The sequence below is a fragment of the Harpia harpyja genome, chromosome 11 (genome assembly GCF_026419915.1).
Source record: "Harpia harpyja isolate bHarHar1 chromosome 11, bHarHar1 primary haplotype, whole genome shotgun sequence".
In the NCBI taxonomy this organism is placed as follows: domain Eukaryota; kingdom Metazoa; phylum Chordata; class Aves; order Accipitriformes; family Accipitridae; genus Harpia; species Harpia harpyja.
This window is the reverse complement of record NC_068950.1, coordinates 26,749,127-26,776,491: the sequence shown is the minus strand read 5'-3', so window position 1 is coordinate 26,776,491 and position 27,365 is coordinate 26,749,127. Positions and strand designations below refer to the sequence as shown.

Sequence of the window (27,365 nt, the reverse complement as noted above, 5' to 3'; positions counted from 1 at the left end):
CGGAGGAGGGATCGCGGCCGGGCCGGGTGGCCGGCCAGCTCCGGAGGGACCCTCGTGGAGAGAGGGCGGGAGACCCTGGAGAAGGGCGGGCGGCGGCAGCGCCTCGCCCGGGAGCGTTGGTTTCTCTGAATTCTCTGACCGTTTCCCCATCAAAATATCTCAGACCCGATCTGGAAAGGCTTATTTGCTGTGGTGAAGGCTGCCCCTCGCCCCGCCTCAGCTTGGGAGCTCGCCTCCTCTGCGCTGTCGCGTCCTCGCTGCTCTGATGTTTTTTAATTTCGCTGGTCATTGGACAGCGAGGTAAGTTTTGCGTATTCGTTGTGTACGCCCCGTTACCTTTTTAGGCACCCTGTCAGTTGCATGGGACTTCTAAAGTAACTGAGATGCTTTGGACAAGAGATTTTTGGCAACTAGTGTAGAGCAGGTTTTTCCAGTTTTTGTCAGTGCCAATTCATGAAGCTTCTCGTACTTCATGAATACATACAGAACTCTTTTTCTCAATAAAGACAGTTTGTACAGAGTAATTTTTATCTAGTGAATGTGGGAAGAGGTAATGTGCGAAATGTACATTTGCATTTGGAAATTCAGTATTTCCTTTTTTGTATTTTTCTGGGTTTTTTTTCTCCTTTCCTTTTTTTCTATTTGCCTTATTTCTGTATTTTTAAGAGTATCTTTGCAAATAGTATTCACATACATTTAACAGTGTTTTAATATTAAATACTATATTAGCCATATGTGTGGTACCAACGGAGTACAGTATGTGGACTTGCTCTGAAAGTGCTGCTGATGAAGACCTGCTTGGAAATTTACAGTCATTACGGAATCAGCTGAGGAGAACTGAAAGAAACCTACAAACTGTAGAGGAAGAGCTTTCTAGGTATGAGTGTGTTTGGGAATGAGAACAGCCTGTCTCTTGTAGTGTAAATCTGTCTTATTCAGTGTAATGGATTATTGCAAGTAGCTCCTTTTGTGCTTTTCTTTTGAATACTCTTTATGAGCAATTTAAAAATAATAAAGAAAAAATGGTGTAGCAACTTTTTATTCTCCCTCCTAGCACTAGTACAAGTGACCGTTATGGCCACTGCTTCAATGAGGCTGTAGACTTCACTCCGGAGGACCTTGTTCAGCCTAATTGCAACTATCAAGGCTTTTCCAACTGTAAGAAGAATGCTGGTGAAACATCTTGCCAGGATTTTCAAAGAAAATCCAAAGTAAATATTGTACTTCATTACTCATTTTTATTACTTTTGTTTTCTCTTGTTATGTTTATGAATATTTTTTTGCTTGTAGGGCTTGGAGTTGATACGCTCTAGCATTGGGCAATTATATCGCAGAGCATTCTTAAACATAATATGATTGAAATACATTTGTTCTGCAGAGTTTTCATTGATATATATATTGCTTACATATGCATATATAAGTGCGTGTGTGTGTGTATATATATAAAAAAACCTTTTTTTATGTCTAGTCTTGCTCAGTATCCACAACTTCTGATAAAACTGTGGAAGAAAATGAACGTCTAAAGGAGAAGCTGGATGCCCTTCATAAGCAAAATGCATCTTTGGCTTCTCAGAACCACTACCTAAAGAACAGAGTGGAAACAATGAACTTTGAATTGATGCAGTCAAAAACAAGAGTATGTATCTTCAGTGTATTCATCAAAAGAAACACCAAAACCACCAAGCCCCAAATGCCCCAGTGACCATGACTTTTGAGCCTGTAATTCCAAGCAGAACGTGCTCTTTTTTTGTCTTTTCTTAATCTATCTAAATTTAATATTTAAACTTAATATTCTATCTTTTCATAATATTCAGCATTAATTTTGGAACAGAATAGTTTGGAATCTTTCTTCATGAGCAAAACAACTATATTAATTATAAATTCTATCTATTCATGTTCCCAAGTTCAATCTAAAGCCAGTAAGTCACAGAATGAAGAACACATTAGGTAAGAAAATAGCTCAGTAATGTATTTAGTACTGTATGTTCATGTGTCTGAGCTACATTAAGATTAATGTGAATAATAATGGCACAGTAGTCATTTGTCTAGGAAATGAAAGATGTTGACCTTTCAGGTTGGATTAATATTATTTTGAAAAAGTGAAGGTGAGTTAGAAGGAAATATTGTATCAAATCATTACTGATTTAATATACGCTTGTATGTACAGGTTTTGGGGGGACAGTTATATAATATTTGGTTTATATGTAACATTAATAAAACATAGCTATGCTTAATGCTTTTTGTTTGAGAAATGTTATCTCCCAGACAGTACAAATAAGTAGATAAACAAAATGTTTGTCTGTCTGGCATGGAAAGAACTAGAGGAATATAAACTTTTGGGGAAAAGCAAGAGACAAGATCAACATATAAAGAAATCACTCTGCTAGACAGTGTATCACACTGGAGTGGTGTTAGGAAACTGGGATGATGTTAAATGAGCAGAAAATTGGAGGTCAGTTTGTGTAGATGAACAAGCATCTTCTACAGTAATGTTAAGAGCACCATGACATTCAGTAAGCAGATTGTTCTTATGCGTCTCACCTGGAGGTATATATTCAAGTGTTAATGAAACCCCAAATATGTTTGTATTTCAGATTTGTTATCTTGAATCGACTTTAGGTACACACTTAGTCAGCATTCCAAAGTTAAAAGAACAGATTGTAAACTTGGAAGCAGAAGTTTCAGCTCAAGATAAAATTCTGAGGTAGTAAGTGTACTTCTAAATCAACATTTTATTGTGGTCTGCTTGCTAGTCCAGTCTCTTTTTCAGGATGACATAATAACTGGTACTGTGTGGGTCATGTAATCTGGGGCTTGAAACTTTCATTTCGGAGCCATATATAGGAGGAGGGAGGTGTTTTATTTTGTACTGGTATCTTATATATGGGGAATGTACTTCAAGAAACAGAGAGAAAAACAAGAAAGGCTGGTAAAATAAACCAGTTTATAATGTACACTAAATGTGAATGTGCCCTTATAACTGACTAAAGTGATTGTATGCTACATGACTGTATATCTTCTGTAGTAAACAAGCATACATATTTTCAAACATGATTGTGCAGCATGTAGGGTAAAGGATCCTTTCTTCATGAATATATTAATAAAGGCAAATGGCCAAATAAAGCTAATGTAAACAGTGTCCAGAGGCTGTCAGGAAGACATACCTGGCTGTCAGTTTATCTTACAACCTCATGCTATATAATATTCAATTCATGTCTTCACAAAACAAGTAAAAGTACTTATATTTAATTTATGTTTTAGCATTGTTTCCCACATGTGTACGCTGACCAGTCATACCTATTGCCAGAAAAACAGTGATTTCTACATTCAGATCTCATGACACAAAGTCAGCCATCTGGGTCCTTGGCAGTCGTGACATCTGATGCCTGTTGATGAGGTTTGGACACCACTCTAGACTGCAGACATATTCCTGGGGAGTCTGGAGACTATGGGTGTTCCAAACCTAGTTTTGAGAGTTGCAGCATGTTTGATTAGCACTTCTCAAACCTCATATGCAGAGAACAACAACAAAAATCCAGTTTTTTTACAAAAAAGTTCCTCTTTTTTAATTATGCTTTGTTTATTTGCTAGAGATGCAGAAGATAAACTAGATCAAAGCCAGAAAACAGGAATGGAAAGAGAAAATATGCTGCAAAGATATAAAAAGGACTATAAAAATCTGAAAATGGAGTTAATTGAACGAAGCAAGCAAGGAAAGAGGTAGCTAAGTAATTTTAATAAATAGAATACAGAATAGTAGTGCGCAAGTGTTTATTTCCATTGGCAGATATTGACTTCGTGGAATCAAATTATTTCTCTGCTTTATGGATATTTTTAAATAAATGGGGAAATTCTTTGTGAAGATAATTACTATTTAAATAGGTGTTTTTTAAATCCTGGAATTTGCTGATAGTTGCAGGCTGATATCGTACACCAGTAACCAGTTTATCACCTGTTCTTTCCCTTCAGAATAGATGTACTGCAGTGGAGAGCTGAAATGTATCTAGAATATATTTTTCCTGAATTATTTTTTTTTACTTTGTGTTGCAAGAACCTACAGCATATGCTCAGCACTCAGTATTCAACAGTACCGAATGCTGTATTTTGGGAGTTCGTGTGAGGAAAGTGGTAGAAGCACAACTTAATCGAGGGAACACTTCTATGTTATCCTTAATCTTACCCGTCTATATGGTACTATTGAAAAGGGTGCTGTAATTCCATCCCAATCCCTGTTTCCCTTTCCTATTGCCTCCTTTAACTTAGTGGTTGTGTGGCTATGGGGAGGGTTAGGTAACTCCTTTTGACTGTTGGAAGTTACCGTATACAATCCTATCACCTCCAAAATGTAATTTTAAAGAAATGAGAGGAATAAATAAAAAGTTTCCTACCTGCCCAATTAATTTAACTGCATTACCTGGGGCAAACGTTAACTGAATTAATGACTTATGAAAGCTTTTATTAGAATCATAGAATTGTTTAGGTTGAAAAGACCTTTAAGATCATCGAGTCCAACTGTTAACCTAGCACTGCCTTTTGAATGCAAACCCTTTGTTTGGCTTGTCTACCTACCCATGAAATTAGCTCTAACCTTCCTATAGCTAGACAAATGGAAATACTGTGGGGCTTGTGCTACTCTGAAGAAATGCGTTGATTGATGTTCACTGTTCATTCAGAGCATGTGGGGTTGGAGCTAGCTGTACTTAGTTACTAGTTGCAAATGTAAACATTTTGGTACTTTAGAAAAGCTGAGCTTATGCCAGGTGTTAAAGGCAACAGACAGTGTTATGGTTAGTATTAACAATTATTATGGTTTGCTTTTAATCAGTAATTAGAACCACTTACTATTCTTTGGCCAAGCAAACTGAAGTGCTTTAGGCTAACACTATTTTGTTTGTTATACTGAAATCCCTTTATCCCCTTCTCTGAATACTTTTGCCATCTCCAAATGGGCAGTGGTCCTCAGGCTGAGAAACACTGATCTGAGGGTTGGCTGTACTTAGATGAGGCACTTGCCCCTTCTCCACAGTTCTCTTAGTGGAAGAGAGAGACACAAATGGTATTGAGCAGCAGTAATTCTTGTGTGCCTGTGTTAGGTGTCCTGAACAGATTGCATATCTGAGCTGTCAGGAGGTTACTGTTCCAACTTCTTCCCTAGTGAGTAATGATAAGGGAAAGTAAGAGAGGGGCAGGGGTGAGGAGTAATAGACCGAAATAGTAGGCAGTCTGGGTTGCTGCTTTGAACAGTTGCTCACCTCATATCATCCCAGTCTCAGCTTCCTTTACTATTTTTGATTCCATCTCTCCAGTATCCCGCAAATAACTTATCATTTCATCAGTTCCCACCAGTCTTGCATAGTTCCATCACGAGAACTCCCTTCAGTATCAAAATCTTTTCTAGTTTCCCTTAAGCAGTTTGAATTTTAAGGAGCACCCCTATCTTCTGCTTCCTTATCATGCATGCTATCCCAGTCCCTAAAATGGGCTTTTACTGGTAGGGACAGGAGGATGATTTGAATCAAACTCTTTTTGAAGGGGAATCAAAAGTGTTTATTTTTACATTCTTATTCGTATTGGAGTTTTGTTTATGTTAATATGCAAAGATGATATTTAAAATTAATTCATGCCTTGTGAAACTTTTTTTATTTAAGGCTTGGAAAGTTGGAAGAAGAAAGGTAGTTACCTGGAGCAGTTAATTTGGTAGCTGTTCTTAGTAACTGGAGGAGATAGTTACATAATGACTGAAATTTGTGGTTTTTAAAATTGGTATGCTTCTTTGCAGAGCAGAACAGCAAAGAAATGAAGCTTTGTTGAATGTGGAGGAGCTGACAAGAGCTTTCAAAAAGTATAAAGAGAAAATAACTGAAAAATTAGAAAAGGTAGGAGTTTTTTCTTCACTTGTTTTTGCCATGCTATTAGGATTTTGCTTCTTCCAATAAGCTGGGCAGCAAACAGCAACGGGTTCACCAGAGGGTCAATTGTTTCTGCTTGTCAGTGGCAAAGTCTTAAGCGAGGTGGGACAGGGTAAGCAACTGTTTGTGGTGATAACTTCAGTTACCCAGTTTTAAACTGCCTTCACGCAGTCTGGACGGTCTACGTCATTGAGGTATCCTAATACTGCTGGTGGGGTTTTTTTGTCTCTTGCTTGCCAGCTGGGAATTTTACGTTTTAAAAGTATGCGACCCTTTTAGAAGAACTCTGTTGACTCCATCTGTATAACCTGTTCAATGAAACATGAGCTAGAGAAAAGCTAAGATGAAAATGAAGTAATCTCCCAAAGTTCCAGTGGTCAAAATTGTTAATGCTTCCTGCCTTGTTGGAGGATAAAATACAAGCCTGAGACAGTAAGCTCTTACAGAGAATTTTTATTTGATTATACTTCTTTCCTTATGGAAGGAGATTGCCAACCACAAATATGCCCTAAAATATTAAACCAAAATAACATTACTTTTTTCCTAAATGACAGAAAAAAAGAAAACTTCTTTGCCCCTCTCTTTTTCTTTACAACAGTGAGGAATAGAACTGTCTATAGGCTTACCTGAAAGAAAAAAAGAAACAGCAAAGTGTTTATAGTATTCTTTTAAAAAAGCCTGTTGGCCATGGAAGCTTAGATTATTGTTGTACAGTAATGAAAAAAATTGCTTTTTAAGGTTAAAGCTGAAGAAGTAGTCTTGGGAAAACGTTTAATTAATTGTGAAAAAGAAAAAGAGAAGATGAATGAAAAGTGTGTCAGCTACAGAAAGGATCTAAACATCCTAGAAGAGCAATTAAGGTAATGCAAAGGCTTTTAAAAATTTCTGTACATTTATTTGAGAAGAAATTGCATGTTACAACTGCCACTCTGAACATGCTGCTCAATTCGCATAGTTCAAACCAAATCACAACCAGCATCAGTGAACACTTAGGATCAGTATCAGCAGTACAACAGACAAACCATAATGCTAAACAGGTAAAAAATGTTAGCATATACTTACAAATTTCTAAACGCTTTTCTATAACTAATCCTTAAAAGTTCTAATCCCACACACTGCCACATACTCACAGTAACATGCAACACCCCACCAAGCCTTATGGGAGCATAGGTTCCCTTGCTCGCACACTGCTTCTGTGGGAGATGTGGGTACTCTGGCTTGATATATACCTGTTCTGCTGCCTGCAGTCTGCTAATGTACATGCCAATGAGAAAGCACCCTATGAGTTCACTTACACTGCCAGGTGTGGTCCCTACTTGTTGCACACCATATTGTCAGTCCCTAGCTAGAACGAAGGATACTCTTGGCATCCGTCGGGGAGGCTGTGCTCAGGCCTGAACAGAGGTTGTGATGCTGACTGCAACTACTGGAAGTGTCAGACCAGGTTTGGACTGCTACTCTGCTCCCACTCCAAGGTCTTTTCCCACTGTTACAAATTTTTATGCTCCTTGTATGTTTCTTTTCAAGCTGAACCCCCTCTTTGTTTCAGAAGTCCTTTGGTAATTCCCTCATTACTTTAATGAGGGAAGACAACCATCAGCTGGTTATCTTTAGAATTATTAGGTTTGGACAAACACCACCTCAGACAGTTTTGGGTATCCCATTCACGTGCGCTGTCCAGACTCACATTCCTGTCTTAACAATTGTTCTTTAGACCATTTTGGCAAGGGTGGGCAGTGTCTGAGCAGCCTTACACTAGCTTGAGCCTGTTTAATAGCTCTCTGCTGATGATGGGCGTCTTTCCTCTAGACTGCCCTCTTTTGTCTGCTAACTTGCACTGGGTTTGGCATTCATCAGGACCTTTGCTAAGCTAATTCAGTTTACTAAATCAACAGGTACCTAAAAAAGTAAATAATTTGTGATGGACTAAAAATACAGTTAGCTCGCTGTGCAGTCAGATATGAGGGGAGAGAAGAAATAGGACCCCTTCGTCTCTTGTTAGTAGCAGAATGCTAGACTAGCTCAGTCTTAGTACGTTATCTTCATCCATTGTGATTTTAGGTGTCATTATTTTATCTTGTTCTTAAATTTCCTTGGCTTCAGCACAGTTAAAACCACCTTCATCTATTTCCTACGAGTGACTCTCCTAATAATGCTTAAAACTTTATTAAGTTGCTTAAGAATGAGCAGTAGTTTCTTCTCTCCGTTTGTTTGCTGATAGCAGTTTGCATCTTCGTCCTTAGGAACAGTGAAAGCTTAGTAAAGCAGTGAAAACTTTTCTGTCCTTTGTATAGAGCTAATCCTGGATTTTGAGAGGGATGAAACTAGTAAAACAGTGTAGTTATGGTGTGTTCTTCTAGTACTTTTAATAATGAAAATCTTCTATGTTAAGCTATACCTTTTAAATGGATATACTTTTTTAGGCAATTAAAGGAAGAGAATCATAGCACAAAAGAAAAAATTAAGACTCTAGAGGCAAAGAACACTGACGTGGTATCAATGCTGACTCGGTCTGATCAGAAGATCATTGAGCTTGAGAGTGAACTTAGTGAAAAAGAAATAGTGCTTAAAGAGAAAAATGCTCTAATAAGTGAAAACACAGAGCTGAGAGCACTTACTGCACAGCAACATAACCGCTTGAAATTATACCATCAAGAAATTGAAGACTCAAGGGAAGAGCTCAACATACTAGAAACCATTATTTCCCAGTTGTCTCTAAGTACGTCTGAAGAGGTACAGTAACTGATACATCCTTAAAAATTGTATTGTGTCTCTTAAACAATTCAAACTGACATTGCATGGAAATCCTGTGATGTTCTTGAGAAATAATCTGAGGAAAATATCTTTGGTTTTCAAGATGCATGGATGACATGTTTTCTTAATTTAAATATTTTACTTGTCTTCTCATTCAAGAACAAGGAATAGGTGCTTTCAAATTGATTAATCAGCAGGCATTTAAAACTACATTTTCCGTTCCTCTGTTCTATGTCTTGAGTCTTCAGATGCATGTATATTCTCTAAAACATGATGATGTCCTATTATATGACACAGAGGTTCTTCTCACTAGGACAGTATGACGTTTCCCATACAGCAAATACATTTCATCACACAGCTGGAGCTGATGTGTTAACCTCAGCAATGGAGAAATTGGAGCAGGAGAGGTGTTCATAGGAATTTTTTTTTCTGGGAAAGAGAAGGCACACCTTCCCTGACTGCAAATGAACTTTTGTTTACCAGGATGAACCCTGGCTTATGATCCTGAAGCTTGTATTGGTGAAGTTTATCACTAAACTGACTGTGATTGGGAGAGTCATGTAAAAAACCCAAAGTTGTGAACTTACTAGGATTAATGGAGGAACGGTTTGGGAAGTTGGGAAGGGCTAGAGAGGCGTACGAGGTCAGGAGTACAGATTGCATCAGGTATTGTTATTTTTGAAGTATCAATGTGAGTAGCTGTAATGAAAACAAAATCAAATGTATGCTTTCTGTACGATAAGTATGCTTTCTGTATGATTTTGGAATTGCCAGAGTGACCTCTGCTGAAGAGAATACAATAATTTTGGATAAAAATTATGTTTTGGGCTGTTCTGACCATAGAACAGAAGATTTTCCATTTATTTGGAAGAGCCTTAAAAATTGTTTTGGGGCCCGTTTGGAAAATACATTTTCTGGAAAAATTTGGGATTATTCTAGTAATTGAATGAAATATTCAGAAGCCCTCTGTAACTTGAGGAAAAAATGGTATTAAATGTAGTCATTGAAATCTGAAAGGAAGCATGATGTGTAAGAAGTTCAAACAGTGGAATTAGTGATAGTATCTCCATTTATTTAATTTTTCATAGCAAAAATGTTCATGCTTCAGTAGCTGTACAAAGATACCTGAAGGAATGGTCTCAGTTTCAGAGGACCTTAATGCCTATAATTTCTGCTAATGTGAGACAAACCTGCAGTGCTCTGCAAACACGAGAATCATTTTAATGATCAAGTTATCCAAACTTTTAACATAGAATCATAGAATCATTTCGGTTGGAAAAGACCTTCAAGATCATCGAGTCCAACCATTAACCATGCCCCCTAAACCATGCCCTGGAGTACCCTGTCCACTCGCATTTTGAATATCTCCAGGGTTGGTGACTCAACCACTTCCCTGGGCAGCCCATTCCAATGTTTGACAACCCTCTCAGTAAAAAATCCTAGTGTATGTGTCTTTATATGCTAGCATAACACATGAATTAATCACACTATGAAGCAACAAAAAGTTGATTTTGCACTGATCTTGGTTTTCCCTTAACTTTTAGCTTAAATGGCACCACTCGAAACACCAGCTATCCAGTTCCTCAACAAAAGAAGCTCTCTCCGAATCTTGGTTTGAATCGAATAAACCTTTGATTGCAGACCTAAGGTATAACTTTCTGGTTACTGAATTATGGCAAGAATAGGCAGATAAGGTGGTATAGAACTAGCATGTAGAAAGAACGTTAAATAATTGTCTCCTCCTTTATAATAGCATTAAACTGGCAATGAAGGAAGCAGAAATTCAGAAGCCTTGTGCAAACTTGACTATCTGTACTGGAGCTGAGCATCTTTCTAATGATAATGAAGGACAAGAAAATAGCAGGTTATGTGGCCTGGAAACAGAGCCTGTCAAATTGATCAGAAGTCAAGGAGGTAAGCTTACCAAAATAGCTGTGCATTTTTGTCTGATTAATACAGAGAATAGGAATTTTTTTGGTGGTGTTTAAGTTGTTTTTATAGTGTTTTTTCAATATATCTCTGAGCTAACACATACAGTTTGGTTGAACAGGGAGCATTTTGCCACCTTGGAATTCTGGAAATTGTCATGTTTTCCGGGCACAATATTCTTATTCCTTTTGCTAGTTAAGTTACTTGTTCAGCAATATCTAAGCTACGAGCTGTGTTGGAATAGAACCATGTATTTTTTTCTTTACGCAGGTTATGCTAAGGTTTCAATATTTTCTTTGATTCTTTTCTCTGTATCCTGCTGTTGCAGAATTTCTGCAATTGCTTCTGTGATTACTATTGGGACTGCTCCATGAAATGACTTCAGGACACCTATAATGATGCTGTCTTCAATGTTTTTTTTTTTTTGGTCGGGTTTTTTTTGTTTGTTTGTTTGGGGAGGGTTGTTTGTTTTCATGAATCACAACTTTCAGTTAGATTACGGCGGAAAAAAAACCCCAGTCTTGTTTCTGAATATGATATGTGTTAGTTCAATATGCTGTCACTAAATTATATTTCTCCTCTCTTTGGTTTGTATGATTATTTGCTTGAGTGCTGGTTTGTATGTTCTTTTATAATTAATCTTAAATTTATTTTTTCCTACTTTGAGAGAGGAGAAAATGTCAACAGTTGGAACTTATCAGCAAAGAATTTGAAAAGGAGAGGCAAAGATTCCAGAAAGAGGTAGAAGAGTTACGCACTAAACTGACGAAAGCAGATGATGTGAATTCATCTTTGAAGACCAGCATGGCTCAGAGAGCCAGTCAGTTTCAAATCATACAGGAAGACCTATTGAAGAAGGCTTCCAAAACTAGTAGCTTAGAGAGAGAAGTAAGTTTTTAGCAGCACTGAAAAAATATGTCACTTTTTGTTTAGTTCAATAATCAAAGATAGTTAAGACAAGTTATGGAAGAACTGCAATTGCCATATGAATTTTAAAATCTGGCTTATTTAAGAAAAATTGGATATTTGTTAGTTGTCAGAAATCTCATTTTAAAGCTGATATATAGTTAGTGGGCTTTACTACTACTATTTTGATTTGTTATGTGGAAAATATGCACAGTCTTGTTGTTTTGGTATGGTTGAATTAATGTCTAATCTTAAGCAATAGGTGTTGAAGGAACAGTTGTATTTTTCCTCACTAAATGTTAGTACAGTTGCCAGAGATTAACATCATTACCGGAGAGGCGCGAAAGAAAGAAATTAAGCTTCAGCTAGCTCTTCTCTGGTTGAGTAAGTTAAAATGCTAATGTTTACATTCTGGTGCTAATGTGTTTATAGAATTCCAGCACATTGGGATTTGCAGTATATCCTAATAATGGCCATAAATGTTATAAATCTGTAATAGCTAATTCCCTCATATGGCACTGATAATGATCATGAATTAGATAAATTTGAGGTAAATTGTTCTGAATTCTTCTCTGTAAGTAATAAATTTTAATAGATCATAAAAAAATAAACAATTAATTAATTAAAAATACTAGGAAATAGTAGTAGCTGAAATTGAATTGGTGGTAAGAAAGTACATACAAATACTTGAATAAACCCAAAACAGTTGTCTTCATGCTGTTTTGTGCCATATTTAATTCCAGGTAACAAAGAAATCTTCTCAACTTTCTGCGCTTGAGAAACAGTTGGAAGAAAAGACTATTGCTTATTCTGCTGCTGCAACAAGAAATACTGAGTTGGAACAGGAACTCATGGTAAAGTGTTCTCAGTGAGAAACTACATTTATGTAAAAAGACATAAATGGAGATTAAAGTTTAAGTTAAAATAGTATTATTCCACGTATTCAAAATGGATAGACTTTCAGTTCTGCTAAACAATCTGCAGTTTTTAGACAGTGCAGTTTTTAAAAACTGAATCTTGCTTCAAATAAAACATCCCTTTTTTCCTGCTTTGGAACATGGTAAGTTATTAATGGACATGTTACTTTTTCCTTGTGATGATATGTGCAATGAAAATCTGGTCCTATTGAAATCAATTGTAGCATTGCCATTTGTTTCAGTGAAATATATGTAGACCTGTGAATAAAAAAGTCTTCTAAATGGTAATAAGTGAAGAGGGTGGTCTAACACTTGGAGCACTGTAAATTCTGGTCTGGGTATTGTTACGCAAACTTTTTTAGTTTTGGGAAGTGGTCTAAGGCTGCTCGAAAAGGAAACCATTTATGTGGTCCCTTTCAAATGAAAACCTGTATTTTAAAGATTCCATCTATCCATGTGAACACAGAATTTCTTTTTGTCTTTGTCAGAAGTTCCTTGCTCCAGTTGCTATAATCTGTGCCAGTAGTCCACCTTGCCAGACACCTTGTCTCTGTGTAGTGGCTGCATTTAGTGGAATTCTCTACCTATGTTGTAGGTGTGACATCCTTTGAGATGCTGTGTAAAACCAGTATTTTCTGGGTTGTTCTTTATGAAATCTAGGAACTTGGTCATCAAATAAAACACTATTTAATTTCACAGCTAAATATTTTTAGTAAGTCCTTTTTGTTGTTGCTGTTTCCCAGGGAAAAAACAGACGCATTCATGAGCTGGAAACAACTATCAGTGAAGAACATGAGCAAGTAACTTCTGCTTTTGAAAAAGCAAAGTTGGTTCACCTTGAGGAGCACAAAGAGATGGAGAAACAGATTGAACTGGTAAGACCTTCTTTGTGTGCCAGTATGTATGATTGATATACTTGGTAACTTTTTTCCTATGTTAATTTGTCTTTTTAGTAATTCTGAGGCAGATGTCCAATTAAAAAGTTGTATTAAAAACTTATCTCTTCTCCCAACATTTCCTGATTTTAGTTCACTTTCCATCTAACACTACACAATCTCGTGATTTCCCTCCGAGATACCCATATCCTCTTTTCTGCTTAACTGAAGAGAAATAGGGACTTAGGAAGAATACTGTTGTTCTTCGCTCCAAACACCTAGCAAAAAAAAAAAAAAAAGTATAGTGCTTTTGCCTACTGGGGTTAAACCATGACAGCTTCTAACAGTACTCTCTCATTTGCTGAACCTCTGCCAGCCTGAGCCTTGTGAGCATCTGTGCTCAGGGAGAACTGTTGGTAGGTTTTTCAGGCTTTAGAGAAGAATTCTGTTGCTTCATGTGATTAGAAATATAACCACGGCTATTTCTAGCTGATCAAGAAGCTTGTCATCTTTTACTAAAGAATGTATGCATGTCTTACTGTCTTGGCTGATGACAGACAATTACACTCTGCCTGCCCTCATTCTCTTGATTCTCCTCTTGCTTTAAAATACTAAGTGTATGGGATTTCTTGATTTATTTTTTTTTAAGACTGTGCAATACTGCTGATCGCAGGAATGTATTTACTTTTTATTCTTAAAGTGATGGGTGAGTAGAACTGAATGACATATTTAGATGCACAAATTCTCTGAAAAAGCTTATTAAAATAATAAACCATTAATTATGGGCAGCTTCAGACACAGCTGGAGAAGAAACATCAACAATTCATTGAACAAGAGAAAATAATATCTATTTTGCAACAAGATGTTATACATAAACAGCAACGCATTGAATCATTGGATGGGCTGCTGATAGAAAGCAGAGAGGTAGGGTTGGCTCTTGACTTTCTTTAAATGCAAATCAAACGAGTGACTAATAATGATAAGCATATCCATAAACACATGGAAAAACTGGAGAAAATGAAAAATACTTATGTTTTTGCTTCTTAGTTCTTGTTTGAGTAATTGGCTGAATCTAGTGTAGTCCCCAGCTACTACTACCATACATTGTACAAACTTAAGTGACCTTTCATTATTTTATCAGCATTCTGTTTATGCCTCTGGTTTGTACCTTAGGCTTCTCGCTCTAATCAAAGGAAAGAGATCTGGATAAAGAACAATTGCATCTATTCTGCACTAGGTGGAAACCCAAGAATGTTCTATTATGGCAATGTTTTATTCCTTTTAATAATTCCTGCTGCTGCAGAATATGAAGGGATACCTATCAAGAACCAAGTTCACTTCAGAGTATGATGTACACAAATACAGTATACAAGCAATTGTGTTTTAAATACACTGATATTTTTTTTCCCCTGATTCTTAGTATCAGTTTTTATTAGTTGAATTGCTGTTACTATATTTACATTTTGTTCTCTTGGATAAAAATATGTGTACAAACAGGAAATGGAAAATCAAAATGTCAAGAAAGATCAAGGATTGAAGATGCTGAAAAGTCAGCTAACAGAAGAAACAATCAAAGTTAGTAAGCTCTCTAATTTTCAATTAATAGTTTTAAAGTTTGCAGTAATGGTGTATTTTCTTTTATCCTGAATAGAAAAAATACATTAAGGCAGCTTTATAGAAATTTGTCTCGCGTAAATATTTCAGAAGTCATTAAGCTGAAGTCTTTGCTTTTTTTTTTTTTTTAATTAAAAGAAGTATGGTGAAACCCGCAGTAAGAGATTATGCAATGCATAATTGCTTTACAAAATTACTGTAGTTACAAATAGGGCAGATTTGTGCTGCTTGTGCTCTTAAAGTAAAACACTGTCTAACAAAGATAATGTTATGTGAGTTTTTGCCCTAGATACAACATAATTTTAGATATATGTGATACTATAATATTGGTCATGTTTTTAGCCATCTATACCTCTTCCTAGTGTTTGCCTAATAAATATTTTCCATGCAGCCCTTGCAATGGTATTTTAATAAAACATTGCCATATGGTGATTTACCACAGTCAGGTTTCAAACAGTATTAAATTTTCAGGATATCACTAGGAGATGATCCTAGGGACTTAGCTGGTAGCATGCTCTTTCTGAACTAGTGTTGGACCAGTTTTCTATCCAAGTGGCTAGTATTTGGGATGTTTTCCAGAGATTTAAAATTAAGACCCATTATCGCTTCTCTTCAAAAAACCTCTTGATTCAGGTGGGGAGAGAGGTATACAATCCAATATGGTTTAGAAAACTGGTAGTATTGAAAGCATTAGCCAATCTGCAGCTAAATTCAACATAGTTCTCATTGATGAGAAAAGTCGTCTTAGCATTGAAACCAAACACTTAAGAAAAGTTTAATTACTATGGCTTAAGACCTCTGGGGGTTTGTTCATTATAACTTTTATCTGATCAAGGTTCTAAGATATTTGTTAGAGATTACTCAAATCCAAATTAATAGTAAAAGGGTAAAATAGATTAACAGTGTTGACATTGCTAAAAGCTTTTCCTTTCCCTTTTGGTAGAACTCAGGCATTGTCTCTCAGTGCAGAAAGAAAAAAAAAAATGCTGCTTAGTAGCTTTCTGAGAGGAATTGTATTAAGATCTGAATATTATTTTTTAAAAAGACTTGTCACAATTCACATATGATGATCATTCCAAATTTATTTATACAATTCTATATGTAATAAAATGTGGATTAATGATTTGGTATTGGGCATATGTTTGCTTTTAAATTCTAGTTACTGACAAATACCGGAATATCTTCTCATCACTGATAGTCTCATCTGATTTAAACACAGCCTAAAGTATTGTAATTTAATTTCACAAATAATTTTAATTTCTGAATACTATTTCAGTTTTAAAGTTTATCAAAATCTTCCAAGCCTGTTTTAATACTCTTTAGATAAAAATGTAGCTTTTCAGAAATTTTACACAAAGATGTTTTTTAACACTTCTTTAAGACTAGTTAATAAAAACCATGCCATGCAATATTAAGTACTCTGTTACGTTCAACTAGGTGAGACAACTCGAGTCAGCACTGGATGTGTGTAAGGAAGAAGTTGCACTGTATTTGAATCAGTCACAAGAAAATAAGGAGATATTTGAAAATCAGCTCAAAAAAAAGTTTGAAGAGGTAACAGCTTGTTTTAACAAGTCTTCCGTATTGTAGAGAACACTTGTTAGGAATGATTTAATCTAAAACTCCGTGAATTAAGAGACAAAACATTTGCAGCAGGAACTGTGAATAGGAAGCAAGCTGGGAAAAGACTACATTTGTGAGGGTAAAGGGAAAAATCATAACTAAGAAACACTGGATAAGCTTAGGGAAAAGAAGTACCAAGATAAATGAATTGTTGAAAGCAGTAACAAAATGGGAATTAAGTGAAAGAAAGCATTATCTTGGAAAAAAATGGAGACAGCACTATTGCAATATAAACTTAGGTGCACATAATTGATCTCTGTTTCAAGTATCTTAATGGGGAAGAAGTCCTGGGCATAAGAAAATTTTTACTTCAAGGCCCTGAGTTTTATCACACTTTCTACTGCTACATGAAAGCAAGGAAGAATTAAGTTTAAATATTATAATATGAATTTTTATTTGTGGGGATGCCTAACCACATGAACTAATTGTCATAGCAGGCTGTTCACATTGGTGCTGCCCTACCTGCTGAGAGATAGGCTCTAGTCAACTGGAGATTACTAGACCCTGTACAGGAGTAACTGGATGGAAATCTATGGTCTGTGTTACACATAAGCCTGTGATATTTACTGCTGCTTTCTAAGCCCTAAAATCTGTTGTTCTTATACTGCATACAAAAGAGATGGGATACTGTGTGAAACTCAAGGGTAGCAAGTGAAGCTTTGTAATTGTGACCAGTGTTTTCGTAAGTGGCAGAATCACTACTTCCACTTTGGGGTGAGCAGTTAGTGATTTTTTTTTTTAATTTTTTTTTAAAGAATGTTTCCTTTTTTTTTTTTTTTTGAGAAAATTCTTGGTATTCATCACTGAGAAATCAGACTATTCAACATGTGATAAGTTAGGCACTCAGAATTCCTGTTTTTTATTGAAATTACTATTGTCATAGAGGCAGAAAGAAATAGGGGAGGCTCAGAACAGAATCTCAAGGGGAAAACAAGGACTTTGAGAAATAAAGAAGAGTGACAGAAACAAAAGTAGTTCCGCAATTTAGAAATGAAAGATCTTTGTTCTGTATGTTTTTAAGGTACTGACCAATTTAGGTATATTTAGAAAGCACGAAGTCAAAAAACTGGGGCTGATAAATTACTTCTGTCCTCACTTTATAAAGCACAACTCAGTGATGAATTATGGGATGTGTTATGTACTGCTGAAACTGTAATGCAACTAAATTCAGAGCCAGAAGTTTTATGAATAATAGGTGTGATTCTGTGCTCATTGAGACTGAATAGAATAGCTGATGCAAGTGCAAATAAAAATGTTTTATTGTAATGGAAAATAAATGTGTTTTCAGGTTCGTTATTTACAGAAAGAAATAAAACTAAAAGATCAGAATATTCAGGACACAAGTGAACAAAATATTCTCCTACAACAAACTTTGCATCATCAGCAGCAAATGTTACAGCAAGAAACTATTAGAAATGGGGAGCTGGAAGATAATCAAATTAAACTAGAAAAACAGGTACAGTATAGTGAGAAGTGTCTACATAAAGACAGATAATTAAATGCTTTTTTATATATTTTTGTAATACCTTTAAAATCTGAATGTTTCTTTGGTAACTGAGTTGGTAAAGAGTTCAGTGGTTGGTTTTGTCTTAAACCAGGTTCTGTACTATCAGAAACTCTAGCTAGCATTAGAGGGGCTAAGTACTTGGAAAATCAAACCCTGGACTGCAATTAAGGAGAGGTGTATTGAAATTCAGAAAGTTGAATCTTGTTATATTTTCTAGGAACTATTTGTCTTTCAAATGTGACTGCAAAGTTCTAGTCTTAAACTATATACAATTTTAGACTCTAAAGATATCTGTTGTGTTAAAACTCTTGCTATGCGAGTTGCAAGACAAGGTTGTATATTTCTTTGGTATGTAATTTAAAAGTACCAACACTTCTTAAATACCATTTTAAATAGGTATCCAATTTGGAACAAGAGCTTCAGAAGCAGAAAGCATGTGCAGAAGATGAGTTGAGAAAGGTAGAGGAGAAACGTCGCCTAGCTGCTCAGGAAGCAGATTTAAACAGACAGAAAGTGGATGAACTTAATGGTACAATCAGGTAGGTTAGAATAACTGAGAGGTATATTCTGCAGATAGACATATCAATAAGAAAGACTGCTGTCTGAAGTGGTATTCAGCTATGTAGTCATACAGTTTGGTCTCTGTATGAGCATAGACTGGAAATCAGAAGGGAAGTATCTAGCAGAGGCATGACTTTCTGGAACAGTCTTCCAGTGGAATTAATGAATTTCCCGGCAACCTATTTAGACTTCAGATGGCACTTCATAATGCAATTCAATTCATAAATATATCAAGTTGCTTGTAATTCTAGATACTAGATTCTAGGAGGGCTTGGTAGTCTTAAAGAATATGGTTTTGATTGCGAGAAAAGCCTACTTAACTTGATGATTTAATTGCTATTTTATGCACAAATGCTTGTCATCTTAGAGCATGTAAGGACATACATATGTTGCTTTTGTTATTACAAGGTTCATTTTGTTCTGGTTGCTTCTTCTATTTAGACAAATTAAATTGGAGATGGATCAGTGCAAGAGTGAACTTACTGGTATGGAAAAGGAAGTAGTGCAATTAAAACGAGATGGTGAAGACAAAGCAATGCAGATAAATCAGTTGGATATTATTTTGGAAGAAGCACGATCAGAGCTCAATGAAAAGGCAAATGAGGGTAATTTCGCTATTTTGTTTCTCAAGCTTCCTTTCATCATGCTATTTCTCTGTATGTATTAGAGTAGACATTTTAATTTTTCCTTTTTCCGCTGTTGTTTTATAATCAAGTCCATGAGAGTAAAAATATGATAATTTTGATGGAGAGGTTACTCTTTTTTTTTTTAATGTGTTGGTAATTCCATAGTTTTTAAAAGAAAGAAAAAAAAAAAAGAAAACGAAAAAAATGCACCCCCCCACCTCAAAAAAACCCACAAACTCTTTTTCAATGTACCTTTGCAAAGTCTCACTTCTGTGGGAGGTACCTTTACCCCAGGTGAAATGAGTAAGTAGTTTTATCTGTAAATTGGTAATGCAAATTCTTAATGTGGTAATCAAACAATACATGTAGATTTAATAAAGGCACATGCTATTTACAAAAATTCAGCTCTTTAAAACAAACAGAAAACCACACAAGAGAGTCTATGGAAATAACAAACTTTCCAACCCCTCCTCCTCCATTTAATTTTACCATTCTTTTACCTAGAGGTCTTACTAGCAATTCTGCTTGCATTTTCCATAGCACTACATATTCAGTTATTATGTTGTCTCTGTACTTTCTCCTTGGCCAAATGTTTTTAGGTACATCCTTATATTTCAAGTCAATTATAAATTATGAGCTGAATAAAACCAGCAAGGACTTAGGTGACATGAGAACATTGTTGTATAACCTCAGAAGTCACTGTTTTTCTAGATTTTCCTAAAAATAGTGATACTGAAAATTGATTATGACCACAAGTGCTAGTAGGCAGCGGTGTTGCATAAAGACTCTGACTTACTGATGATTAAACATTTTGTGTTTTGTGTTGTGTGTGTATAAAATAGTGAATGATTTACAAGATAAGCTGCTTCAAAGTGAGACTTGCCACAGGGAAGCCTTACAGAAAATAGTAGAACTAGAATCTGCATTAGAGAATGCCCATGGAGAATTAAAAATCACTTTAACACAGCTTCAGGAATTGCAAGATGCATTACAGAATGCACAGTCCTCTCTGGAGAAGAAGCATGTTGCTATCATGGATCTGACAACTGAGCTCAGGTAAGCTGTTATCTTTTCCATCATGAAAACTTAGTTGTGTTAGTTTTTTGTTAGGAGTAGCAAGTAGTTTGGATGGTCTTTTTTTTATCTTCTCAGCAGCTCTCTATAATTTTTAGGTGGTTTGTGGCTGTAAGATAACTTGATACAGTAGCTCCTCAGCTCACTTTAAATTTCTAAAAGTGGTGCTGAATTCTTTTTTGGGAATTCTGTTTTAAAATCTGCTAAAATTATCTTCTGAATCCCAAAATTGTGAAATAATTGTAAGAGGAATTACTTTCTTTTATAGTGAAATTGTCCTGTTTCCTTTCTGACCATGAATTAATGTTACTTTCTTCTGTACTATTATTTTTTTAAAAACGTGTTGTCCTGATAACCAATTAAATAACTTGAATAATGAAGTTATTGGGAAATCTCCACCTGGAATATAGTTAACAGAATTATTTCATTTGGGTTTGTCCTTTGCAATCAATTAGTTGATTCACGTTTTAGAGTAATTTGGCTTTAAGTAAGTAATAGATCTCATGATTTCAAGCTGGATACTTGAATCTAAGCAACTGAATGTGCATTAAGCAATTAAACGTGGGAATTTCAGGTACTGCAAGGGAGAAATTGAAGACAAAAAGCAAGAACTCCTTGACATGGACCAGGCATTGAAAGAAAGGAATTGGGAACTGAAACAAAGGGCAGCTCAGGTCAGACCATTTCAAGTATGTTAATGACAGTTATTCCTGTTATGTAGTAGATAACTTATAAAAAGTCCACTAGGTTTAATTGCCATCACACATTATTCCAAACTGTACTGTTAATATAGCCACAGTGTCAACCTCAAAACCAGCTGTATGTAGCTGAAGGCTTATGGTACCAGGAAAATCAGGTGGTGTTCCCCTAAGGGAAACAGGTTGTGTTCCCTCGTGAAAACCTGTTGCATAATTCTTCCTTAGTAATAAAGTTACAGGACAACTGTTGTTGTCTTGATGTTTAAAACAAAGGAAATATCTGCACTGAAGTGCGCTTGGAGGTGATAGATTCCTTTCCTTGTTTGCACTGAAGCATATTTAATTAGCTCTAAATCAGCATCTAAATATGAAACAGTATCTTTGTTATGAATAAATTTCTGTGGCTCACTTGAAATAGTTTCAGTCTTTTGGTCTGGCTTCGTGATTTTATCTCCATCATGGAAAAACGATTCTGTCACTTACAATAAGCCTTCTAATAGCTACTTCCTGCAGGAGTTACCAACCTTTGTATCCAAGAATATTTGAGGTGCAGAGAGAAGGAGGGGTGGGGATTTAAAACAAACAAACAAACAAACAAAACTGTTCAAGGAACTGATACTGTAAGGAGGCCAGACCTTCCAATATATTCTTGCCGCAGTACCCTGTGAGCTGCTCCGGGAATTCATCAAAGCGATAGGATTTCTTTTGCTTTGGCAAAATTTGGCACTTTCTAACAAGATGTATTAGTATACTAAGCTACTCATTACGTTCCGTTTAAAATGAGAACTAGTTTTGTGTTCTGTGTACCTGAGAACCAAACATACTCAGTTTTGGACTTTTTCCCGATTTTCCCCTATTCTCTTTGTTTTGGCCCCTATTTTTTTAAACAAGATAGCTAGGCTGCATTTTTATATTGACTGCTTGAGACAATATTCTTGAGACTACAAAGGATTAGTTTCATTCCTTTTGCTGTCATATTTTGTAATATTTCTTCTTAAAATCCACATATTAGTTCAAAATAAAATATTGTCTTTTCTTCCTTTTTTACCTCTAGATTACACAGTTGGATATGACAGTTCGTGAACATAGGGGAGAAATGGAACAACAAATAATTCGATTAGAGGCCAATTTAGAGAAGTCAGAGCTAGAAATTAAGGAATGCAATAAACAGGTAATTCTTGCTTAAATTAAAAAACCAGTTTCCCTAACAAAGGGCAGCTAATTCTCTGAGAAAGTCTGGTCCTAGGACACAGTAGCTGGCCAGGTTTAATCTAGAACGGTAAAATTGGTTCCTTATTATAGGGGGAGGGAAGGGAGTACCTTAATAGTGTACCAGCAAAAATATTTTATGTTGTTAATTAAAACTAAAAATTTTGCATGGAAATACCAGTATAAAAATGAAAATGTATTTTTTTTTTTACTTGATACAATATACCTTCCAAATTGCTGGTCCTTTATCCATTTGATAAAGGAAAATGTTGACAAAATAAAAATAAAATAGAAAATTGACAAGAGAATACAAAGTCAGAGGTAATACTGATGGTATTGGTGAGTTTTGTTTGGGATGTTGGGTTTTTTTTTTCCTTGTCCTGATTTCCGTAAAATATCAGTTCTGATTTAACTGCATTTTCTGTTCAGATTGAGAGCTTAGAGAAGAAACTTCAGCGTTCTAAAGATGAGCTTCGTGAAAAAGAGTTTGAATTGCTCCAGAGAGATCAAGAAATAAATCAGCTGAAGAAAAAAATAGAAAGAAAACAACAGAGCCTAGAAGCTCTTGAAAAGGTAAAATGTTCCTTAGATACACAAAAAATTTTTACTTTTTAATGCCATTCTCATAACTGCCTAGAAGAAACGATACAGTGTCTCTTTAGAATAAGTGTCATTACTTCTCCCCAAGTAGTTGTATTGTATATCCTGGTGTTTGCTGAATCTTAATCCCCTAAAATTAAACCAGTTTAATGATTTAAAAATTACAAATTTAATGGCACACTCTTAATTGTCTGCTTTGTGGAGAAATTTTAATATTGGTTATCTTTAGTAACCTGATGTTCTGGCTATGGGTGTGGTCTTCCATGAAATGAAATGAAACAGTATGCTGTATGATAAGAGCTTCTTATGACTTGGGTAGCTATCTTATGAAAATAATTGCATCAAAAGAGCACTGAGATTTAGCATGTTTATAGGAACGAGAAGAGAGAAATTTTTGGCATGGTGAATGGGAGCACACAGATAGAACAGAGAAGGTAGCTAATTTTACTTTATGAATGATACAAATCTTTGGTTTGGAGCATGAATCAGTCACTACAAGTACAAGTGCCATCTGAGATAAACAGGCTTTCTGCAGAAATAAGTTCATTAAAAGATGCTTGCCAGCTAAAGGTAAACATCAAAACCAAAATGGTTCCTGCCGTTTTGATTATGCTGCATTTGTATGTTATTTCTTTCCCTAGGATAAGGTATTGGAGAAGTCTTCTTTCTGTGTAGTCACCAAAGGCATTTGATCTATATTCTAGATCATGGGGGCTTGGCTGTGTCGCAGCTGAATATGAAAGTTCTTTCATTGCAAATTAAAGCAGTGTCAGCTCTTCCATCTTGATTTCTGTTAAAGGTTATTTATGACAGTTGAGAACAGGACAGTGCCTGCTGCTACCCTGTGCTGGGTTGACCCTGGCTGGATGCCAGGTGCCCACCAAAGCCGCTCTATCACTCCCCCCCTCAGCTGGACAGGGGAGAGAAAATATAACAAAGGGCTTGTGGGTTGAGATAAGGACAGGGAGAGATCACTCAACCAATTACCGTTACGGGCAAAACAGATTCGACTTAGGGAAAATTAACTTATTTAGTGCCAACCAACCAGAGCAGGGTAATAAGAAATAAAACCAAATCTCAAAACACCTTCCCTCTACCCCTCTCTTCTTCCCGGGCACAGCTTCACTCCCGGATTCTCTACCTATCCCCCCCAGAGGCAGAGGGGGATGGGGAATGGGGGTTATGATCAGTTCATCACACATTGTCTCTGCCGCTTCATCCTCTTCAGGGGCAGGACTCCTCACACTCTTCCCCTGCTCCAGTGTGGGGTCCCTCCCATGGGCTGCAGTTCTTCACGAACTGCTCCAGCATGGGTCCCTTCCATGGCATGCAGTCCTTCAGGAGCACACTGCTCTAGCGTGGGCTGGAGCACGCAAGTCCTGCCAGAAGACCTGCTCCAGCGTGGACTCTTCTCTCCACAGATCCACAGGTCCTGCCAGGAGCCTGCTCTGGCGTGGGCTTCCCACGGTGTCACAGCCTCTTTCGGGCAGCCACCTGCTCCAGTGTGGGGTCCTCCATGGGCTGCAGGTGGATATCTGCTCCACTGTGGACCTCCATGGTCTGCAGGGGGACAGCCTGCCTCACCGTGGTCTTCCCCACGGGCTGCAGGGGAATCTCTGCTCCGGCGCCTGGAGCATCTCCTCCCCCTCCTTCTTCACTGACCTTGGTGTCTGCAGGGTTGTTTCTCTTGCATGTTCTCACTCCTCTCTCTGGCTGCAGTTTCTGTGCCTGCCACAACTTTTTTTCCCTTCTTAAATATGTTATCCCAGAGGCACTACCACTGTCACTGATGGGCTCGGCCTTGGCCGGCGGCAGGTCCGTCTTGGAGCCAGCTGGCATTGGCTCTGTCAGACACAGAGGAAGCTTCCAGCAGCTTCTCACAGAAGCCACCCCTGTAACCCCTCTGCTACCAAAACCGTGCCACACAAACCCAATACAACCCTTCACACATACCATTAACATATTTCCAACTTTTCCTAAGACTTTGGGGATGATTCTGAAGGAAAGGATTTCCTAGCTAGCCCCCGTACAACTGCTGACTAGACCCTTCCTTTCCAGACAAATTTCCTTGTTAGTTTTTTTTGCTAAGGAATACCATGTAGGGGGAGGCCCAAGGATGATACAAGAAAGGCTTTGAAAATAGACCTACTCCAGTCATGTTCCTTGAGAGACCTGGAATGAAGGAAATGAAATGTCAAGTTTATTTTCATTGTAGTTAAGTACATAAAACACTGGATTTTGGAAGCATTCTGCATAAAATATGAAATACATTGTAGAGGTGTTCTGGCTCCACTTAGAATATGATATGGTTGCTTTGTTTAGAAGTTGTGTATATTAACATGATGTAAGAAAAGGCTTTCTCCATTAGTAATACATTGCAGACTGACTGACCAATCTTCCACAGAAACTTCTGTCCTAGTTCTAAAAACTCAATTACCTAATCTCTCTGGGGAAAAGGGGTGGTGTGTTTGTGTGTGTGTGTTTTGCCCAGGGGTATAGTCTGTCTCACTCTTTTTCCCCTTAATACACTACCTTCCTTGCTTATTACAGGAAATGTATTAATTCAGGGAAGGAATTGTTAGCTAGGGTTGATTTCTGTCCTGGTCCACTCTGCCCTTTTGGGACTCATGAAATAACCAGGTCACAGATTTTTCAGTTGAAGTGTTCTGTGTTCTTACTCTGCTTTAATCTGCAGTGAAGATCTTGTAACAATACAGCACTCTGCTACCCTTAGAATTTGTAAGTATTCCAAATAAAGGAACTGGAAACATCTTACTGAACATTCAGAGTAGCTTTTTGATTTTTCTGGGAAATTGAAGTAATTTCCTTTATTTAGGAAAAAAAAGAAAAGGGCAGATTTGACTTATAGCAAATTAATCTTTTGTGGCCACAGTTCCTTACTGAAATGAGAAATAAAATTGTGTTAAAAATGGTAAGTGAAGTAAGAAAAAATTAGGGATTACAAAGATAGATTAAAAAAAATTACAAAATTTTTATAAAAGTATAAAAATAATTAGAAGTTATTGTAATAATCTTTCATTCATTAGCTATAAGCTTATTATGTGCTACTTACAGATGCCTGTGTACTCTATTTATAGTGTTCCTCAGAATAAGCATCTAGCTTAAACATGAATAGATACAACATAATCACTTTTATATTTATAATTAACAAGAGCCATAGTATAATGTGATGTTATGAAATATTAGTGGCTGATATGGCCTCTGTTGTGCCACAGTGCTGGCTAACATAAACATAGCTGCTGTGTTTCATATACTAGAGAGACCATTTTGTTGATCACCTTATACTCCTGTTCAGATTTTTCCATAAATGAACTATCAAATAATGAGGTCCAGCATGTGAGCCTGTTTTTTAAAGGGGGGGGGGGGGAACCCTAAACCTCTAGAAATTAACAACACCCTGCCTCCCCTGCCCCCAACCCCAAACATACTGGGATTGGCTGCATTTATTTCTGTATATGGTAGAAAATCCAGGATACTTACATTAATGTTGATAAGATTTTCCTCACTTTGTATTGGTAAAAATCATAGGCTTTTTTCCTCTTGATACCTTGATACTGTTGATAGGGTTTTTACAAACACTTCCTGAATTGTTAGAAACTTAAGTTGTTAGGAACTTAAACATAAAAATGCAGTTCAATGTGAAACCTTAAGCCTTACACAGAAGCATTATTTCAAAAGGCAGTGCTCCTTTAAACTGTACAAAATTTTTACAGGGGTTTGTATATGAAGATTTCTTCTCAAAATAGTCTACATAATATTTTCCTACTTATCTACTATAACTTAATATATGTTGAAAAATTTGTAAATTATGCTCATTTTGAAAGCAAATGCACTTCAATTACAAGAACAGTGAACAAAAAATGCATTAATAACATTAATAACTTCAGTCTAGGAGGCAGAATTTGAGAAAGAAGCCATGAACTTGAGACCTCCAGCTAGTTTTCTTGAATTTGTAAGATAAATCTTAATAATGACAAGTAATGTCTTGGTACAAATGAATTTAGATATGGTAAATTGAGTGCAGAAGTTTAAAGGAATGTTCTGATCACAGATGTTTTGTTTCAGGGGCAAGAATTATGAAGGAAGGAGTGTTGTCTGTTGAACAAGTAGCAACCTAGGAATGCTGTTGCTGGCAACATAATCGTGCGTTCAAAGAGGAAATTTTAACATTGTGTTTGTAAATAATGAATGTGGTTATTTGTACTGACGCAAATGACAACCTTTTTATTTTTCCAACTGTTTTTCAGATTATTGCCTTGATATAATAACATCTTAATTCATTTTTTGAGAAATAAATTTTATTTTTTTAAGTGTTTTGAATTGCAGAAATTATTTTCAGCTGTCATTTTTTCCCAAGGATTTTAAACCATGTACTTGTGTTTCACATCTAACTTCCAATTAAGAGCACAATGGTATTACCTTATTAACAATTTTTGATTAGGAATATTTTATATTTTCTTTTTTTTTTTTTTTGTACACATACAATGTTGCAGACACAATATCTTATTAAAATTGACCTGTTTGTAAGATGTCTTAGGACAC

General features: G+C 36.3%; 1 protein-coding gene across 5 annotated transcripts; it reads left to right on the top strand.

Annotated features, from left to right (window-relative positions):
• Positions 1-255: 255 nt before the first annotated feature.
• CCDC18 (coiled-coil domain containing 18) lies at positions 256-27,130 on the top strand. 5 transcript variants are annotated; one of them, XM_052802431.1, is made up of 24 exons: positions 256-877; positions 1,061-1,211; positions 1,469-1,636; positions 2,595-2,704; positions 3,592-3,720; positions 5,780-5,876; positions 6,648-6,769; positions 8,333-8,642; positions 10,208-10,311; positions 10,417-10,577; positions 11,260-11,480; positions 12,242-12,352; positions 13,159-13,290; positions 14,080-14,214; positions 14,788-14,865; positions 16,342-16,458; positions 17,816-17,983; positions 18,431-18,573; positions 19,037-19,200; positions 20,064-20,277; positions 20,870-20,984; positions 22,048-22,164; positions 22,632-22,775; positions 26,889-27,130. In XM_052802431.1, the coding sequence occupies exons 1-24, from the start codon at positions 759-761 to the stop codon at positions 26,901-26,903; spliced, it is 3,345 nt and encodes a 1,114-aa protein (XP_052658391.1). In that variant the 5' UTR covers positions 256-758; the 3' UTR covers positions 26,904-27,130. The 5 variants fall into 5 exon arrangements, with proteins under 5 accessions (XP_052658391.1, XP_052658390.1, XP_052658393.1 ...); XM_052802430.1 differs by having other exon boundaries at positions 257-877; positions 1,055-1,211; XM_052802432.1 differs by having other exon boundaries at positions 262-877; positions 1,055-1,211; positions 20,870-20,969.
• Positions 27,131-27,365: the final 235 nt, after the last annotated feature.